The 20,719-nt window shown below is 47.8% G+C and overlaps 1 protein-coding gene across 3 annotated transcripts in view; it reads right to left on the reverse strand.

Moving 5' to 3' along the window:
- Positions 1–20,719, reverse strand: part of IQUB (IQ motif and ubiquitin domain containing) — a 125,601-nt gene that overhangs the window by 29,235 nt on the left and 75,647 nt on the right. For all 3 annotated transcript variants that reach the window (XM_075342530.1, XM_075342528.1, XM_075342529.1), the window contains 3 exons: positions 19,769–19,944; positions 14,034–14,204; positions 10,189–10,365 (listed from right to left, as the gene is read on the reverse strand). In XM_075342530.1, coding sequence (XP_075198645.1) covers positions 10,189–10,365; positions 14,034–14,204; positions 19,769–19,944 — 524 coding nt within the window. The remainder of the gene's footprint in view (positions 1–10,188; positions 10,366–14,033; positions 14,205–19,768; positions 19,945–20,719) is intronic.

Below are 20,719 nucleotides of genomic sequence, written 5' to 3' on the forward strand. Positions count from 1 at the left end.
GATTGACACCCCCACACTTTGGCAGAACCCCGTGCCTGCCACATCCCGGAACCGAGAGCCACCATACCGAGACAATGACTCCCGGTCCAGTTACCAGTCACTTCCAACCTCTGGACCAGACCTACCCCCCCCGGCCACAGGACAGACCACGTGACACCTTACGTGGCCTGGACCCGCCACACACCAACAGCTCGCTCAACACCATCCTGCAGGCCCAATGCCCATAAATCCACTCCAATGTCGTTGAGGTGCACTCCGTCACCCCTCCGAAACCGCCAATCTGCCGGCTCCAACTCCCTGTGCCTCACCACAATCCCACCGTTCCTGATCACAAACCTGGCAACCACCCGATTCACCTGGGCCCTGGCCTTATTGACCTTTTCCACCGACCGAGCCCCCCTCCATGACAACCTGGTCACTATGTCTGACCACACGACAATCAAACCCGGGTACTGCTTCCACAACCGCAGTAAGTCAATCTTTATATCCCGGATCAGATCCCGTGACGCCCGGACTCCCAGATCATTACCTCCCACGTGTAATACCAGCACATCCGGAGGCCGGTCAACCTTACAATAACGACCAAATTCTGGGACCACCCTGCCCCACTCCATGCCCCGAACACCGATCCACCGAACAGTCGCCTGCCCTCAATCCAGCCCTAGCTGCCGACCATTCGGGCGAACCGCCGCCCGCCGAGCACCCCAGAACACGAAGGAATGCCCCAGAATCCAGATTAGGCACATCCCTACAACAAAGAAAGACAACGAAAACAGAAATTAAAAACCAATAACAACACCACCATCAACGCCTCTCATGAAAAACCCATTCTACCTCCGTCCTCTAACACTTGTACATTACCCCCTCTTTTTTTTTTTACATATAAAAACCACTTCCAAACCGCCAAACCACCTGTACCTAGACCAAAGTTACCATAATGCTACAACAGCTGCGGCCTCACGTACCGCCGAAAACAAGAAGATTCCCATCTACCAATACGCTTTACCACCTCATCTCCAAGCCCCCAACGAGCGGCCTCCGTAGCTGCCCCTATCCGAAAGGAATGCGACCCGAAATCCTCCGGGCGCTCCCCCACATTCCGCAAACTTCGCCGCAGAACCGCTACAAACTGAACCTTGATAAAAAGGACCCATCCACGTGCCGCAAAAATGGGCCCGGTAAACCTCCCCTCACGGCCATGAATTGCTCCACCAAACGTACTGGGCACAACTCCTCCCCCGGGACCGCGTATAACACCACCAACCTACCCCGACCCAGCTGATCCGTTTTCGACCGACTAATCCGGCACTCCACCTGATCACCGCCCACTCGCACATCCTCAAGCAGCAACCCGCCGCCTGTCACCCTGGACGGGCTTACCATCTCACCGATCCGGAAAGCCCCATAAAAAGCAAGACCGAAAGCTGTTGTAAACAAAACAGTCTCGTAAACCGACTCACAAATGCCGCTCAGGCCTCCCACCAACCGCCTCAACAAACCAAACGATACGGGACGCCTCTTGTCCCTCTCCCGCACACCGCGGCGGAACCCCCGCAAGGCCCGCCGAACCCGAAAATCCTGCGAAACATCTTGTTCCCCTCTCATTTTTAACCAAAACGCCACCGCCGCCACCCGATGCGCCACGGCCGACGCCGATCGCCCAGCCGAGCAATCCACACTCACCAACGCCAGTAATGCCACCAAGTAATCCACGCTTACCCCATCAAACATCCGACCCAGCAACTCCTCCCATTCAGCCCACACCTTAGCATATCGGCACCAAGTCACCTCAGTCACCGAATTCCGAATCAATTCTGAGATAACCGCCTCACCAGATTCCATAAATCCACGGGACACTCCACTCCGACTTCGTCCGCCCAAGGCAGTAGCGCCCGAAACCTGCTGAACTGAAAACGAGACAAAGCGTCAGCCACCCCATTGTCAACTCCCGGAACGTGCTTTGTCACCACCTGTACATTCAGCTGCAGACATCTCAACACTAAATGCCGCAAAAACACCACCACTGGCTCCGACTTAGCCGACAAGTTGTTAATAGCAAACACCACCGCCTGGTTATCACAATGGAAGCAAACCTTCCTCCCGGCAAAACGCGACCCCCACAGCTCCACTGCTACCACGATAGGAAATAGCTCCAACAGAGCCAAATTCCTGACCAAACCGCTCTCCCGCCACGCCTGTGGCCACCGACCCACACACCAGTGACCTCGAAACACGGCCCCAAACCCTGCCGACCCAGCCGCATCGGTGAACAGCTGTAACGCCCCGTTAGACGCCACCTTCTCCATCACCAGGGCTCGGCCATTGAAACACTGCAAAAATTGGTCCCATACCAAAAGATCGTGCTTGATCGCCTTCGTGAGTCGCACGAAATGTGTCGGCGACCGCAGACCTGCCTTCGCCGTTGCCAAACGTCTCGCAAAAACTCTCCCCATCGGCATAATCCTGCAAGCGAAATTCAATTTCACAAGCAAGGACTGCACCACCTTAAGCCGCACCTTCTTTGCCGCCTTCACCCCTGCCACCGCGGCCCTCAAATCACGAACCTTCTCCTCCGGCAACCTACATTCCATGGCAATAGAATCAATCTCAATCCCCAAAAAACGCATCACAGGCGCCGGGCCTTCCGTCTTATCGGGGGCCAAGGGAATTCCGAAGCTGTCTGCGACTTTCTGCAACGCAAATAACAACCCCGCACAAACCATTGAACCCGCCGGCCCAACACAAAGAAAATCGTCCAAATAGTGAATAATGGACGTGAGCCCAGACACATCCCGAACCACCCACTCTACAAACGAACTAAACGCCTCAAAATACGAACACGAAATTGAACAACCCATTGGCAAACAGCGATCAACATAATAACTGCCATCCCACCAGCAACCTAACAAATGCTGACTATCTGGATGAACCGGTAACAACCGAAACGCCGCTTCCACATCAGCCTTTGCCATCAACGCACCCCGACCCGCAGCCCTGACCAGGTCCAACGCCTTGTCGAACGACACATAATATACCGCCGCTAACTCCGGTGCAATGCCATCATTCACCGATAACCCCTCTGGGTAAGACAAATGATGGATAAGCCGAAATTTGTTCAGCTCTTTCTTCGGCACAACCCCCAACGGCGAAACCACCAACTTCGAACACGGCGGGGCGTCATAAGGACCGCCCATTCTGCCCAAAACCACCTCCTTTCTCAGCTTCTCATCCACCACATCCGCATGATCCCGAGCAGAACGTAAATTACGGTACGGCGGGGGCGATGGACTAACAGCCGACGGGATACGCAAACCATCAGAAAAACCAAACCATAACAACGCCGCTGCCTCGCCGTCCGGATACCTATTTAAAAAGGGGGCCATCGCTTCTACCTTCACCGGCGTCATCCCTTTTTCCAACCCCGTCACCCGCTTTTCCTTTCCCCTTTTTAAAGCACTTGGACAAGCTATGTCCTCCCCCACAACCTGAGCATTCATGCTTAAACCGGCATGCCGCTCCAAACCTGCACTGCCCCTCATTATATTGCCAACAGAAACCTTTTTTCTGACTTGCCGGGGACCCGGCCCCCGGTCCCCCGGCACCCCCCCGAAAGGGCTGAGTCGGTGCCGACATCAGTCGCATCCATAAGGAAATATCCTTATGGTCCCATCGCATATCCGGCCGCAACGCCTTCCGCTGCCGGAATTGCTCGTCGTAACGCAGCCACGCCAGCCCGCCATAAACCCGATAAGCCTCCCCTATCGCATCCATGTAACCAAACAAGGCCGAACAATGCTCCGACTCCTTCTCCCCGACCACGCTCGCCAAAATCGCAAACGCTTGCAACCAGTTTGCAAAAGTCCGAGGAATAAGCCTATAACGGCGCTTTTCCTCCTCGTCCTTCTCCTTTTTGGAGTCGCTCGGCTTAACCCTATCCAAATTAAATTTCTCCAGGGGAAGCAGAGAAAAAATCTCCACATATTCCCCTTTCCAAATTTTTTCCCGCACCTCCTTCTTTAAATGAGCCCCCAGCAGGCCCTCAAAACAAACATAAACTTCGCTTTTAGCCCTATCATCTAGGCGCACCACCTCATCCTCCTTCTCCTTTTCTTTTTCCTTTGCCCCCTCCGCCGCACTCCCCCCTGCGCCCCCCCTTCCGCCGCGCCCGCTCCGTCCCCCCCTCCCACCGCCGCCCCCTGACCTGTCGTCCCCACCCACGCCGCCGCCTGCGCCGCTCCCCCCCCAGCCCCGGCAACCGCCGCCAACCCCTGCAACAGCCCCAACAACTGGCTCCACACTGCTACACCGCCGGGCGCTGCCGTGTCCACAGCCGCCCTCCCGCCCCCCGACACTCCCCGCCAGCGCAGCCCCTGCCGCCCCCGCTGCCGTCTCACCCAACCGCGGCTCAACGTCCCCCGATACCACAGCCTCGCTGTCCTCCATCTGCCGACCATCCGACTCTTCCGACAGCACGACCTCCTCATCCTCGCCGCTGACATCTTCTTCCATCCGACATCCGGGGGGCGCCGCCGCGGCACCCCCCCCACCACGGCCACCAAACCGGGCCGCCGCGTGGGCAGTGCCGTCCCCGCTCCGTCTCTTGCCCTGGGGCGACAGCCCAGGAGACCGTCCTGTCCCCAGCGCCGGCACCCCAGGCCTCGACCTCTTGCGCCCGCGCCCACCCCCTCGCCGACTGCCAGGGGACTCTGGACGCGGACTGATGGACGCCCGGCTCTGGATCCCAGCCGTCGCCGCCTCTGGCCCTCCTGGGCCGCTGCAGGCCTCCTGCCGCTGGGTCCTCCCGCTCCCACGGGACACCGCCACATCCGGGGGCTGCGCAGCGGTCCTGAGTGACCGGGCGGTCGCCGCATGGCTCACGCCGTCACCCCTGCTCACTGCCGCGCCAGGGTCAGGCACCACAGACCTCCCCCTGGTGCTGGACCTACCGCCGCCTGCAGCCCCTCGGTCCCCCCGCCGACTGCAGGGGGAACTGCTGGCCTCCCTCCCTCGCCGAGCGCGCTCCTGACCTGGAGCCGCTGCCGTCACTGGAACTCCAGCCCGGAGGCCGGGACCGGAAGTAGGCCCCACGCTGGCCACTCCCACCTCCCGACCACCGCGGCTGGAACGCAGATTCCTCCCGCTGCTGCTGGGAGCAGCAGCCGGACTGCGCTGCTGCTCGGCCCGCTGCGGAGGGTCCCTGGAGGGGCTCTGGCATCTCCTCCTCGCCCCCCCCCGCACCCGGGGAATACCTGCGGGGGGGGCCGCGACTGGCGCACACCACGGCTGGGGGAGCGAGGGGCAAGCGCCGACGGGTTAACCCCGGCAACCCTGATGTGGGACTGCACTGCCAGGGGCCCGTGCGCTGCAATGGCTGCTGCAATCAGGCGCTGAAGTTCCTGGAGATCAGCCATGGTGACTCGTGCTGCTGATCTCTTGGCGTCCGGAAGAAGAAGAGGAGGTAACCCCCCCCTCTCCCAGACTAACCCTTTCCCTACTCCTCCTCTTCCTCCCAAGCTAAACCACCCCTTAATGCCATATTAGGCCTGCCAAGCAAACTGTCCCTATTAACCCCATCACTCCCTAACTCCCCCTTGGTCATGTCGCCCCTCCTCCCCAGGGGATCCATGGCTGTCTGTGCTGTCTTCGGCTCTGCTGCCTCCCACTTCTGACCCACCGCTCATTATATTCACTGAATATTCACTGCACTGAGGAGCTGGAAGCTGGAGCAAAGCTGGGGACTTCAGTGCGGGGGACCGAATTGCTGGGAACAGGTGAGTATCCAGCAGGGAGTGTGTGTGTGTGTGTGTGTGTGCGCGTGCGTGCGTGTGTGTGCAGTGAGGACCTGGAAGCCGGAGAATCACAGGGACAGCATCCCAGAGGACAGCATCGCTGAGGACAGCATCGCCGCATCGCAGGTGACAGGTGAGTATTCAGCAAGCAAGCAGTGTGTGTGCAGTGACGTCCAGGAGGTCATCAGAGTTCTCAATGAACTCTGATGAACCCGTGAAGTCACTGTACTGACACCTGCTGTAGTGTGGGTGTCGCGGGGGTGTCATCAGGATGTCATCAGAGTTCATTGGGAACTCCCATGACCTCCTGGACATCACTGCACACACACTGCTTGCTGAATACTCACTTATCCCCGCGATGCTATCCTCGGTGGTGCTGTACCCAGCGCTGTTCCCGCGATGCTCCGGCTTCCAGCTCCTCAGTGCGGTGAATAATCAATGAATATAATGAGCAGTGGTGATAAGCAGGAGGCTTCAGAGCCGAAGAAAACAGCGCTGGATACAGGTAAATATAGAAAATCTTTTTACTTGAAAGACCTGTGTTTTCTCTGGTACGTGCCACATGTATGCAAACACAGATGTCACATATGTGACATAAACGTGACACACGAGTGGCACAAGCGTGACACACGTATGACCATAACCATGCGTGTGGTTTGTACCTGATTAAACACGGATGTCTGAAACCGGCCTTACAGACATTATCTGCCAAGTATTGTACATTCTCACCTCACTACCGACTTGCACCATACATGTACATCGGATATTAGTAAGGGGTTAAAGAGGACCTGTTACTAGGTCAAAAGTGGACAGGATTTGCTTATATTTTATTTTCGATGCTCCACTGAGTATTCTTTTTTTTTATTGTGTTTTTCACATCCACCATATGGTTCCAGAGAGTCAGGCATTTTTGTTTAGTGCTCATTTTTATGGTCTTTGCTAAGGGGGTATTTCTCATAGAGAAATAATGCAGAGCAGCCTAATGAAAAACCTTTAGAGAATCCGGTGAGGAACGTTCGTATGGTAAAGACCATAAAAATTAGTATTAAATAAAAAGGCCCATATCTCTGGAACTATATGGAAGAAGATTTTTAAAACGAAAAATATATTCAGAGGAGCAGCCAGGAACTGGCCCCATTTCATCTGGTGATAGATGTTCTTTAAATGCATTCCTCGTAGCGGTGTGTCTGGACACATTGAGTGACAATTCAGCTGTCCAATCTTGTGGAGGTGTGTGTTGAGCTGTCAGTATGGGGATGAATAGTTCAGCTGTCCAATCTTGGGGAGGGGCATGCTCAGCTGTCAGTAAGGTGATGTAGTTCCGATGTCCAATCGGAAGCTGGGGTGTGCTGACCTTTCAATGTTGAGTAACAATTCAGCCTCCCAATCAGAGCTGGGTTATGCAGGGTTTGCTCCATGTGTGTGTGTTTGGAGTGATTACCTGGCTATTTAGTTAGCTCTCTGTCTCCAATTACTGCCAATTGTAGCTTTAGCTCAGTGGTGTCTGCACTCCTTGTGTTCTAGTGCAAAGTATCTAATCTGTTGTTATCTAACCTTGGACCTTGCTTCTGACAATCCGTATGCCTAGATCCTTTGTCTTTATCTGCTACCTTCCTAAAATTTTGACCTCAGACTGTGACATGATTACACCTTTGTCTTTAGGTACCATCACACATAACAAGATCGCAGCTGAGTCACGGTTTCTGTGATCCCGTTAGCGATCTTGTTATGTGTGACACCTACCAGCGATCAGGCCCCTGCTATGAGATCTCTAGTCATTGCAGAATGGTCCAGGCCATTTTCTGCAAAGGCGATGTCCTGCTGGGCAGGACACAACGCAATGTTTGACACTGTGTGACAGGGACACAGTGAATGCTGAGATCATTATACAGGTCGCTACTGCGACCTGTATTGTTCCTGCATCGCTGGTAAGATCTGACTGTGTGACATCTCACCTGCGACCTCCCAGCGACTTACCTGCGATCCCAATCAGGTCGCATCATTTTCGGGATCGGTAAGTCATGTGTGACTGGGCCTTTACCCCTTTGTTTATAACAAGCCCTCTTGTTATCTGACCTAGGACCTCTTGACTACCCAGCCTCACGGCTAGCCTGTGAGTATGGGCGCTTTTCCATCTGCGATTTCCTGGTGCGAGTGCGATCCAATAAAAAATCAGATTGCACTCGCACCAGTGTTAAACTATGTGACAATGCCATCCTGAGCGTTTTTCCTGCACATGAATCGCACTCATAGTGAAATCGCAGCATGCTGCGATTGTCAGCGAGACTCAGCTTTTACACCCCCATGCAACCCTAAGAGAGCGGGAAAAATATTGGAAAACGGATGGCATACGCATGTCATACAGATGGCATACGTATGTTACACGGATGACATACGTATGTCACACGGATCCTTGGTATGAAAATCTACAGACTCGCATACCACTCGCACGGCACTCTCATGTCATACGAATGCTAGGTGAGAAAAAAAACGCAGACCATACGCATGACACTCACCCCACTTTCTGGGAGAGTATTGCAGAGATTATTTAATCGCAGATGGAAAAGAGCCCTAATAACTAGTATTGCACATTAATGCTATCTTGCAGACATAGCTCCACACCAGCCGATGGGTTCTGCCTGATATTGCAGCTCAGCTGTACTGATATGAACTGAAGTGCAATATCACTAACAAGCTGTGCACAGGTATGGTGCTGTTTTTTATTAAAGCAGCCATGTTTTCTAACTATGGACAATGCCCTTAAGGCCCGTTTCACACGTCAGTGAAAAACACAGACGTTCTTCACTGACGTGTAAAACACGCACATGTCCCTCCGTGTTCCGTGATTCACAGCACACGTGGGTTGTCCATGTGCAATATGTGATTGCATATGGGCATTACTCACCTGCCTTCACTGCTGCTGTCCATGGTGCTGATGTCTCCAGCTCTGCAGCGTCCGCCCACCGCTCTCAGCACCTACTTCCTGATAGGGTTTTCCTGCTCTCATGAATATTCATGAGCCAGGCAGAAGCTGCCGAGAGCAGAGGCTCCAGAGCGAATTGCAGGCAAGGTAAGTTGAAAATATTTAATATTTAATATGTCCGTGATTTTCTGGTACGTGTTTCACTGATCACAAACGGATCACACCATAGTGTGGTCCGTGGGTCATCAGTGATGCCTGAAAAAAAACTGACTTGTCTCTGTGTAGAATCACGGCCACGCGTGCACGCTTCACGGAGTCAAGTTCAGTGAAAAATCACTGATGTGTGAGCAGACCCATTGATTAGAATGGGTCTGCATATGTCAGTGATTCTGGTACGTTTTAAAAAAAGCACAAACGTACCAGAATCAATGACGTGTGAAACAGGCCTAAGATAAATGCAATCTGTTGGATTACTGCTACTGCTGAACTGTGCTTTGGGTGAGCTCAGATGACAGTCCCACACTTCAAGTCTCATGTCTGATGGTGGACTGGAGATAAACTACTGTGCTCAAGGGCTGTCAGAAGAATTTTGAAAACAATTATGTGTGTGTTTGAGAAATATAACATAACATAATTGGTGAAGTGTTGTTAAAAGTGACATTATAATGTAAATTCCTTATTATTGCTCAGCAGTATGACTTTAAATATCTATTAGGACACTGCTATTTACAACTATTCATTGTATATCAGTGTGGTCTCATCAAAGATGGAATTCCACTGATAATAAAATCTGTCAAAATAGGAATATGTTAAAATGATGGCATCCATCAGATTCTCTAGAAAAATTAAGCGTGTGCATTTTATTGAGTCCACGGCCCTCAGAATGACAAGGTTAAAAGGGCTAATTAACGAGACTTGTATGTTATGTTTCCAGCTTCAGCTCAATTAAAGAAGCTGTAAGCCAAGCCAGATAAAGGGGACTTCCTACTGCACACTGCTCACTGACAATACAGAAAAAAGTACTGAGAAATGTATAGTAATGGGTATTATAAAAGGGTTTTGAAAAATCTGCATTATTTTGAACTCTGATTAAAATACGCAAATATGCTTGGAAATGTATGTTATCCAGTTAATAGTTAAATGTGTTGTCAAACAATTGAATACACTTTTTCAACTCACCCTTCAGCACCTCCACAGATAAAGCGCTGGCAGCTCTGAAGAAACATCCGATGTGCTCCTGTAGTCACCTGACCGCTGCAGCCAATTACAGGCTGCAGCGGTCCAGGTTGCTACTGAATAGAGCAGACATTGCTTCCTGGAGCTAGTGCAGACCTCTGGAGACACCTGTGTTGGATCTATGGGGAGTGCTGCAGGTTGAGTTATCCCAAGCTTATTATTTTAAAACGGGTTATGCCTAGAAAAGAATATATGCAAGTGTTGGACAACCCCTTTAACATCCAGAAAAATCAAATTTACCTTGAGCAACCTGGAAACTTCAGGGTTAAAAGTGGGAGTTTTTATATACTGCAGGAAAAGTGTAGATATTCTCTTCCGAAGTCCCTCAAGATTGCAGTTTTGTACCTTCCGCATTAGGAGATCAGCTTCTCTGTCAATCAGTTCTACAATCTCTTGGGTTAATTTGCAGTCGTGTTCCTGAAAATAAAAGCACAATTAGATAAGAAAATAATCTCTGAGAAAATCCCTAGCAACGAACTACAAATAAATCTTTCAGAAATCAATTATTTGAAATTCTATACATAATACTAATAGAAAAAGATCAGAAAAAAGGAGGAAATTAGTGTTTTTAGATATAAAAATCAATTTATTTTAAATACGTAGAAAAAATAGTAATGATAATACTTTGCATCCAAAAATTACAATACAAATTGCAAAAATATGCATAAAATTACAAGAAAACAATCAGGAGAGATGGTGGAAAAAATTGTGAGGGCACAGAAAGCTAAAGTCACCAGATGTCAATTCATGTACAACAGGTATGTGTGCATGCTGGCCATGCAAGGAATCCTGTTCCCGGGTGCCAGAAGGCTATGCTGGGCAGGAGGTCAAGCCAAAGTGGCACAGAGATTCCACAGAGAAGGGCCCAGAATCAACACATACCTGTTTAAAGTGCCGAGTGCAATCACACAAGTAAAGGAGTCCAAGGAAATATCCCCCAATGATCGTTTCGCTATGGCTTAATCATGGGGAAGTCATGGCGGACACTTTGCTTCAACTGTAAGATGCTGCGTAATTTGTACAAGGAAAATATGCAGCTTCAAAAACTCACAAAATACTCATTGTGGGGACATAACCTTACACGTATATTTTCCACATATTTCCAACTCCCTGAACCTCCACATTCAGCTGTCTGGAAGGACTGTGCATTCTGGTTAGCGCTGGTTCACACTGCTCAGTTTACAATCTACTAAGTTGCAGCTGTGCCGTGTATTGCAGCGCTGTCTTATTCCCTTTATGGGTGATCCCTTCACTGCCTAGCATAGCCGCTACTTAGTAAAGGCACAGTCTGATTCACGTCAATAGCGTAACCCTACAATAGCCAGCATAGTGGTTACTAAACAGACTAATTCACTTAAATAGAACAATGCTACAATGTCCAGCAGAGCTGCTACTAATTCAGAGGACATGCAGGCCTAGTCTTATCCACTTCAATAGGACATCGCTGGGAAACGCAGCACAGCTGCTACTAAATACACAGTGTGCAAGCACTGTCTTATTCACTTTAATAGGACAACCCTGCAATACACAGCACAGTCGCTTGCAAACAGATGGTGCACAAGAACTGTTTTATCAACTTCAATGTAACAATGCTACAATAGCCAGCACAGCTATTACTACACAGAAGGTATGCAGGAGCCATCCAAACCACTTTAATGGCACTACCCTGCAATATCCAGCAGAGGGCATGAGAGCTGCTACTAGGTATGCAATGTGCCAAGCGCTGTCTTGTTCACTATAATGAACAGTGCATGTATATAGACAACGAAGAGCCTGCGGTGCTCACCCGAGCGTAGCAAACTTGTCATACAGCGAGTTGGAGGGAAGGCCGAAAGTCACATACCTACTGATTATTCCTTGTTCCAGTAGGTCTCAGTCCTCTTCCCAATGAACCATCCAACTCCCCTCCATAAGCACACATAAACAGCGTTCATTACTACTTACTTCTTCTTCAGGACAGAATTACATGCTCAGCAGTGTTCGATACATAAAACACTTATAGGAAAAAAATTGTACTGTAAATCTTTTAAGGTACATTCACCTAGTGCATACTGGTTGCATACATTTATGGTATCTCACTCATCTTAATAGAAAATTTCAATTGACTTTCCAGGAAAGGAGAGAAACTCTAGCGCCACCTATTGGAAGTAGCAATCCTAAAAGTCAAAAGTGGCCTTTTAACAAGCCTTTTCATATGACCTAGGATAGATGCCAGATCAGAATCCCGATTTGCAGACACAGTGTTTCGGGGTGATTGCCCCTCATCAGTGCAAAGTGTGGATAACTGATCTGGCTTATGAGAAGCTTTATGTGGATCACAGGGGAAGACTATTCTCCTTATGGAGACCTGACAAACCAGTCTGGTTTGTCCCCTCACCACTGACAGCCAGACTGGTTTGTCAGGTCTCCAGAAGGAGAATAGTCTTCCCCCGTGATCCCCACAAAGCTTCTCCTAATAAGACAGATCAGATACCCACACTTTGCACTGACGAGGAGCTATCATCCCGAAACACCGTGTCTGCTAATTGGGATTCTGATCTGGCATATATCCTAAGTCATATGAAAAGGCTTGTTAAAAGGCCACTTTTGACTTTTAAGATTGCTACTTCTAATAGGTGGCGCTAGAGTTTGTCTCCATTCCTGGAGAGGCAATTTGAATAATTCCCAGAGGGGCATTGCAGTTATAAGTCCCCTCACCACTGACAGAGAGACTGGTTTGTCAGGTCTCCATAAGGACAATAGTCTTCCCCCTAGAAAATTCAGGAAAACTACTCATTCAGACATATGGGACTGATATACAGTCGCATAATTTGTGCACCAAACTGCCAGTTGGTTGAAATTCAAATTATAGAAATAATTGAAAATGCTGTAATACCAATCAATGTATTTAAAGGGAACCTGTCAGCAGAAATTTCGCCCAAAACCTAAAAGATTCCCCCTCTGCAGCTCCTGGGCTGCATTCTAGAAAGGTCCCTGTTATTATTGTGCCCCATGTGAGACCAAAATAAAGACTTTATAAAGTGGTATCATTTTGTATTCAGATAGTGTAAATGTGACACGGGGGCGGGCTTTCTGGCGTCCGTTATTCTGCCTCCTGGTCCTGTATGTCGCCCTCCATCGCTCCTTTCCATAGCTGATGCACCGCCCACTGCTCCAGCCATCCCCGCGCATGCCCAGTGCCAGTCTCACGGGACTGAGCAGTGTGACCGCTGGTGACGTGTGTGCAGGCAAGTGATTATGGGCGGGGCTGTGATTGTTATCAGCAAGTACCCGCCCATAATCTCGTGAGCGCGCAAACCTCACCAGCGGTCACACTGTGCTCAGGGTAGTGCTAGACTGTATGGGCTGCTTCCAGGGATGACGTCCCTTTTGTTACGTGATAGGGGCGTGTTCAAAATACTATCACGTGACAAAAGGGACGTCATCCCTGGAAGCAGCCCATACAGTCTAGCACTACCCTGAGCACAGTGTGACCGCTGGTGAGGTTTGCGCGCTCACGAGATTATGGGCGGGTACTTGCTGATAACAATCACAGCCCCGCCCATAATCACTTGCCTGCGCACACGTCACCAGTGGTCACACTGCTCAGTCCCGTGAGACTGGCACTGGGCATGCGCGGGGATGGCTGGAGCAGTGGGCGGTGCATCAGCTATGGAAAGGAGCGATGGAGGGCGGCATACAGGACCAGGAGGCAGAATAACGGACGCCAGAGAGCCCGCCCCCGTGTCACATTTACAGTATCTGAATACAAAAAGGTACTACTTTATAAAGTCTTTATTTTGGTCTCACATGGGGCACAATAATAACAGGGACCTTTCTAGAATGCAGCCCAGGAGCTGCAGAGGGGGAATCTTTTAGGTTTTGAGCGAAATTTCTGCTGAAAGGTTCCCTTTAACAATTCCACCATACTGGTGCTTAGCCCGGCTAAACTATATCAAGCCAACATTATCAAAGGGTTTTAGGTTATCTAAGTTTATCCATGCGATGTGTCCATTATATGGTCCTTGACATATGACCTTCTGAAAATTTGATGTTTTTTTATTTCAAACGCTATGAAATATATACAAATTATTTATACATCTTACTTTGACGGTCTGTTTAAGGGTCAAAAGTGCATCAAGCCTTTCGTCCTGAGTGAAGTATTTGGTATTGATACTGTTGTAAATGTCACGTAGTTCCCTGGCCCGAATAGTGAACTGGGTATCCATCTCAGTAGTTTTTCCATCAAAAGCTTTCCATCGTTTGGGTTCGGAGCACTTCAAATGAAAAGTACAAATCACAATTTATCTAAGTGGAATGCTTGTTAGATCTTTCTTATAGTATAAAAAGCGCTTCTTACAATGACAAAGTTGCAGATCCATAGTTTGCCGCCAATACGTGATGCACAGAGACCTTCATTACTAAATAATGACACATACTCTAAACCATAGAATAAACATTAATACTAACAACTCAAGGGGTCCACTACTGGACAGCCCTTACTTTAGGAACACTATTAATTGGATTTTACTTCCTCCAATTGGAGCTGCTTCACTTATTGTGGAACAGTTATTCTTTCTCTTCTGTAACCCTTTATTCCAAAGTTATGATCCCTGGTAATAATGGTGCACATATTCCCTTTAACTGGGTTCATACCACAGAACTTCTCTGTGGTCCCAGATGTGTTATGAATGACCAAGATCACAGGAGAAAAAGCTATTGCTCACTGAGAAGTTCTGTGGTGTATGCCCAGATATTGAAGGGAAAATGGGCACCATTATTACTAGGGAAAAAAAACACCAAAAGAAACTGAGCTGTAACAAATGTTCAGTAAACATGCAACATTACAAGCATGTGAATGGCAGCCTCAAGACTAGAAAAAAAACAAGGAGAAAAATTGTATGAAAAATACCCTGACTATAAATAAATAAATTGCAAGTGCTTAATAACAGGGTACTTAGTATATATATTTTTACAAAAAGGTAAGAAGCTGTCCCACCTCATCACGGTGTACCCATCTGGGACAGTCCCTAACCAACTAAAGTTAAAAACATTTTCTATACCTGACTTGTGTCATATCAAAACTCTAATGTGAATGGTAACAAGAAGCAGATTGATTGCCCAGTCTCAGTATAAGGAGGGCTGCGCCCCCGTCTTGCACTAAATCAAGAAAACAGCCAAAAATCACCAAAAGAAACTGAGCTGTAACAAATGTTCGGTAAACATGCAACATTACAAGCATGTGAATGGTAGCCTCAAGACTAGAACAAAATGGGTGCAGCCCTCCTTATACTGAGACTGGGCAATCAATCTGCTTCCCACTTTGCTGTGTATTTAATCTGGGACCCAGCTGACCACTTGTTACCATTCACGTTGGAGTTTTGATATGACAAAAGTCAGGCATAGAAAATGTTTTTAACTTTAGTTGGTTAGGGACTGTCCCAGATGGGTACACCTTGACGAGGTGGGACAGTTTCTTACCTTTTTGCAAAAATGTATATACTACAGTAAGTACCCTGTTATTAAGCGCTTGCAATTTATTTATTTATTTATAGTCAGGGTATTTTTCATACAATTTTTCTCTTTGTTTTTCTTCTATTATTACTAGGGAGCATAACTTTGGAATGGAGGGGAACAGAAGCACAGAAAAAAAAAGAAAATCTGCTCCTGAATCAGTGGAGGAAGAGAACCCATTGGAGGAAGTACTGATTCTAAATAAAAAAAAATCAGTGGAAGGTCCTCTTTAACAGCAAAATGTCAAATATAAAAAATCCAAACCATATACTTACCTCCCAGAGTGGTGCTGTTCCTCAAATTCCAACACTGTCTCTCCCATGTATTGTATGTGACATGTCTGCTGAGGGTGATGAGCAGCAGCCATTCCTATTCTGTTAGAGGGAATGTCCACTTTGATGGAAAACTGAAGGATGCAGCCAATCAGCGGACACTGCAATATCGATTGACTGCAGCGGACATGTGACATACAATGGAACTGATGAGAGACACAGTGCTGACTGACAACTATGTTGTTGGCTTCATACAGTTTGATCAGAATGTTAACCTAAGAACCTCATGTTCAGTTTTAGAATTTTTTTTAGCGGAATTAGATCAACTCATAATTTTTGGATGTGCAGTCCATTTCTTTTTTTCTACAGTTCTGGCATAAGGCATTACTGTCCCCTCTTATTTTATTTACTTAGACCAGCACTCCACCCATTTCACCCATTTACTTTTAAATTAGGAAACCACAAGAAGGATTCCCACATTTTTGCTCTTACTGTAGCTCACAATCTAGTCTGAAAACTTTCAGACAACAAGGGACAACACTGTAAATATTGAGTCTTTGCATAAACTTTGTCAATAGAAAGGTAAAAACCTCTGAAATACTTATAATTGTACTTCCGCAACCATAAAAACATCTGACTAAAAGGTATTAAACACTGAAGAGGCAAACTGTGTGAAAACAAAATTGGTGTCAGTCTAAAAACATTTGGCAATGGCTAGTCTTTACAACTATGGGGAGTGTTTCAAGAACATTTAGTCTTACGATTGGTCTGGTTTTTACTACATTGCGTCTTCTGATTGTCATCAACTTGCAGAATGGTGAAATAAGTATTTAACACATCACACACTTTCTAAGTAAATATATTTCTAAAGGTGTAATTGACATGAATTTCTCCCCAGATGTCAGTAGCAACCCATCCAAACTAGATATACAAAGAAACACAGATGTCTATAAATTAAGTTATATGTAATAATGAGAAATGACAGGAAAAAAGTATTCAACACATGAAGAAAGAGAGGTGCTAAAAGCCATGGATACCATAACCCCAGCAATTAGAAAGCAATCCTGCCACTTAGTGAAAAATAATATCAGCTGGTTCAAATAATGGCTTATAAAAAGGTGTCTCATTACCAAGGTGCCACACAAGAAACATTTTATGATGGGTAAAACCAGTGAGCTGTCTTAAGACCTTCGCAATCTTATTGTTGCAAAATATACTGATGCATTGGTTACAGAAGAATTCCTAAAGTACTGAAGGTTCTAGTGAGCACTGTTGGTGCCATAATCCGAAATTAGAAAGAAAATCATTTCACCACAAACTGGCCACAACCAGGTGCTCACTGCAGGATTTCAAAAAGAGGAGTGAAAAGAATTATCAACAGAGTTGTCCAAGAGATAAAGGATCATCTGTTGGTACAAAAAAACCTGGAATCAGGAGGTACTATTGATTCAAATAAAACAATAAGTAATGCACTCAACCTCCATAGCCTGTATGCACGCTCACCACGCAAGAATAAATTGCCGAACAAAAAGCATGTCCAAGAGCATTTAAAGTTTACTGAATACCATTTAAACAATCCTGTGAAATACTGGGAGAATATTGTCTAGTCACCTCTAAAACACCATACCAACAGTGAAGTTAGGAGGTGGGAACATCATGGTGTTGAGCTGTTTTTTTAGCGTACGGCACTGGCAAATTTCATATGATTGAAGGAAGGGTGAATGGACAAATGTACAGAGACATTCTTGATAAAAAGCTGCTTTCAACTACAAGGATGATGAAGATGAAACATGGGTGGACATTTCAGCAAGACAATGATACCAAACACACATCTAAGGAAACGCTCAGTTGGTTTCAGATCAAGAAAATAAAGCTGATAGAATGGCTCAGTCAATCTCCTGACCTGAATCCAACAGAAAATGTATGAAGTGAAATAAAGCGCAAAGAAAGAGAAGGAGCCCACTGAACCTTCAGGATTTGAAGACTGTTTGTGTGGAAGAATAGGCCAAAACTACACCTGAGTAATGTACAGTACGTGACTAGTTTCTCCATAGAGAAGGCATATTAAAGCTGTCCTCATCAACAAAGGCTTTTGTACGAAGTAGTAAATACATTTCCGTAAGCATGTTCAATATTTTTTCCTTGTGTCTTTTATCACTATTATGCTATGTGCGCACGTTGCGTATTTGCATGCAGTTACGCTGCGATCTGCACCGCAGCGTAACTGCATGCGTCCTACGTCCCCAGCATAATCTATGAAGATTATGCAAGAGACGTGCGCACGTGGCGTATTACTTCTTTCCTGCGCTCTGCCTGCAGCTCCCGCTCTGTCTATGGGAGGGGCTGCAGTCAGAGCGCCTGGAATCGGCTTTTTTTTTTTCACTATGGACTCTTTCTGCAGCAATTTGAAGCGCACGTGTGCTGTTCAAATCGCTGCAGAAATTTCTGCAGGGCCAGTACGCAACGCGCGCACATAGCCTTACACATCACTAAATTTAAGTCATCTATAGTTTGATTTCAATAGCACCTTTAGAAATAAATTTAATAGGAAAATTGGTATATCATAGTTCATTTAATATGTTCTTTTTTTTATTTTTTTTTAAATACCACATTACAATTAAATCAATTAAAGCACTTGTCCCTTTGGTGCAGTTTGCTTTAAAAAACAAAGCTAAAAAACTTCTTATGTGCCGTCCCAGCAGCAGTCAAACTGCTCGGATCCGGGGTTGCTGTGGCTCAAGGGTCTCCGGACCCGGGGACTTGCAGCCACTTCAAATGTAAGGGGATATTTACAGGGGATAAATGTTCGTGACGCCACCTGCGGGATGCGGTAAAGGGGAGTACCGCGCTGCCGATGGGAATTCCGGGGCAGATGGTGTGGGGCAGCCAGGTGTCAGTCCCTCCGCAGGTAGGGAAGGCCCCGGATAGTGGGGATTTGGTGAACAGGTGGCTTGGCCTTGGAAAGCAGGGTGCAGGAGTCAGATTACTCACTGCAGTAGTCGTGGTGTTGGATCAGGTGGATTAAGCAAACACTCACAGAGATGGTAAACCAAAGTCTCTAGGCAAAGCAGTTTCTACGGATGGAGCCTGTCCAGGTCCCGCTCCCACCAGTGTCACTTGGTAAGTCTGGAGCCCTGCCTCCATGCACAAATTGTTTTACAGTTGTGGCCCCTTGGCTTGAAGCTTTCGGGGTCCCGCTACCCGTGTGTATGGCAGCTGTGCTCTTGGTGGCTGGCACTTGGGATTTTAGTGGGTTGTGTATTTTTGAGAACCCTATCCCCCGCGTTGTGCTGATGCCTCCAATCTCTGAGCTCTTGGGGAAGGGAAAGTTTATAAAGAGACTATCCTCCACAGGTTAATTATCAGGTTGCTTGAAGCTACTACCCTATCTAGGGTCTTGTACCCCGCTGTGCTCGGTACCGGTAAGGTAGCTGGGCTTTCTGGTGCCAACAGTCCTCCTAGACTGCGTTTGTTACACTCCTGTCCAGTGTTCCTAATACCGGTCCCCAACTCCTGTGGTCCTGGACCACCGTTTGCGACCCAACCTGTCGCCTCCCTGGGAGCTCCAACTCCCCTGCTCCTCACTCTCTGAGGGCTACCACTCAACTCCCTTTCACTTTAAGAGCTGACTCCAAACTAACTTCCTCCCACCAGTCTGCCTGACCCCTAGGTGGGCGGCCGTGCTCCAACTTGACCAACCCACTGGTGTCTGTCCAGCCCTGGTGTGAGGTGTGGTTGGGATTTGTAGCTCGGGTGTCAGTGACACTGTTGATGGGAACCTGGAACCATGGGGGGTAGGCCCTGCACCCTGGAGTACAGGATGCAGTTCACTGTAGCACCCGATACAGTCAGGGGCGCTACACTTACCTCACCCTCCCCAGATCCAGCGCTGAGTCTCCGATGCTGCCTCCTAGTGTCTGTTACTGCCTGCAGCGCTGAGGTAACGTTAGCATCTGGCCACAGTGTTTTAGGGCAAAAAAAATGTAGGAAATTTAAGTGAAACCAATCTTATGCTTAGTTCTACCCACACATACATGAAGTGTGGAATTACAGACCTTATTTAGAAGATTTTGTATAGCTTTCTGCTGGTTCTCTTCACCTGCGTCTATTTTGTGCCTGCCAATGGAGCTTATCAATTGAGTTTCTTGTTCCAATAGAGCACAAAGGGCCGCTTTCCTTTCAGCACCAGTATAGATTTGATTAATTTTCTCCACCTCTTCTTTTCTCCATACTAAAAAAAACACAGTTACACATTTTTCTTGAACATAAAATTATAAAAGAAAAAGAGAATTTTGTTTACTTACCGTAAATTCTTTTTCTTATAGTTCCGACATGGGAGACCCAGACCATGGGTGTATAGCTACTGCCTCCGGAGGACACACAAAGTACTACACTTAAAAAGTGTAGCTCCTCCCTCCGGGCTATATACACCCCCTGGATGACAATCTAACCAGTTCAGTGCAAAAGCTGAAGGAGGACATCCACCCATAAGTAGAGATAGAGTAAAACTCGGAAAAACCGGAACTCTGTCTACAACAACAGCCCGTGAAAACACACGGAACAAAAACTGCCAACAGGCAACAGGGAGGGTGCTGGGTCTCCCATGTCGGAACTATAAGAAAAAGAATTTACGGTAAGTAAACAAAATTCTCTTTTTCTTCATCGTTCCTTCCATGGGAGACCCAGACCATGGGACGTTCCAAAGCAGTCCATGGGTGGGAAATAAACCAAACTGAGAAGTAGGCAAAACCTAACTTCACAAATGGGCGACAGACGCCTGAAGGATGCGTCTGCCCAAGCTCGCATCTGCCGAAGTATGAGCATGCACTTGGTAGTGCTTCGAAAAAGTGTGCAGACTGGACCAAGTGGCAGCCTGACAAACCTGCTGAGCCGTAGCCTGGTGCCTGAAAGCCCAGGAGGCACTGACAGCTCTGGTCGAGTGCGCCTTAATCCCCGGCGGGGGAGGCACCTGAGAACACTGGTAGGCATCGGCGATAGCCGACCTA

Source organism: Anomaloglossus baeobatrachus, chromosome 4 (genome assembly GCF_048569485.1).
Source record: "Anomaloglossus baeobatrachus isolate aAnoBae1 chromosome 4, aAnoBae1.hap1, whole genome shotgun sequence".
NCBI lineage: Eukaryota > Metazoa > Chordata > Amphibia > Anura > Aromobatidae > Anomaloglossus > Anomaloglossus baeobatrachus.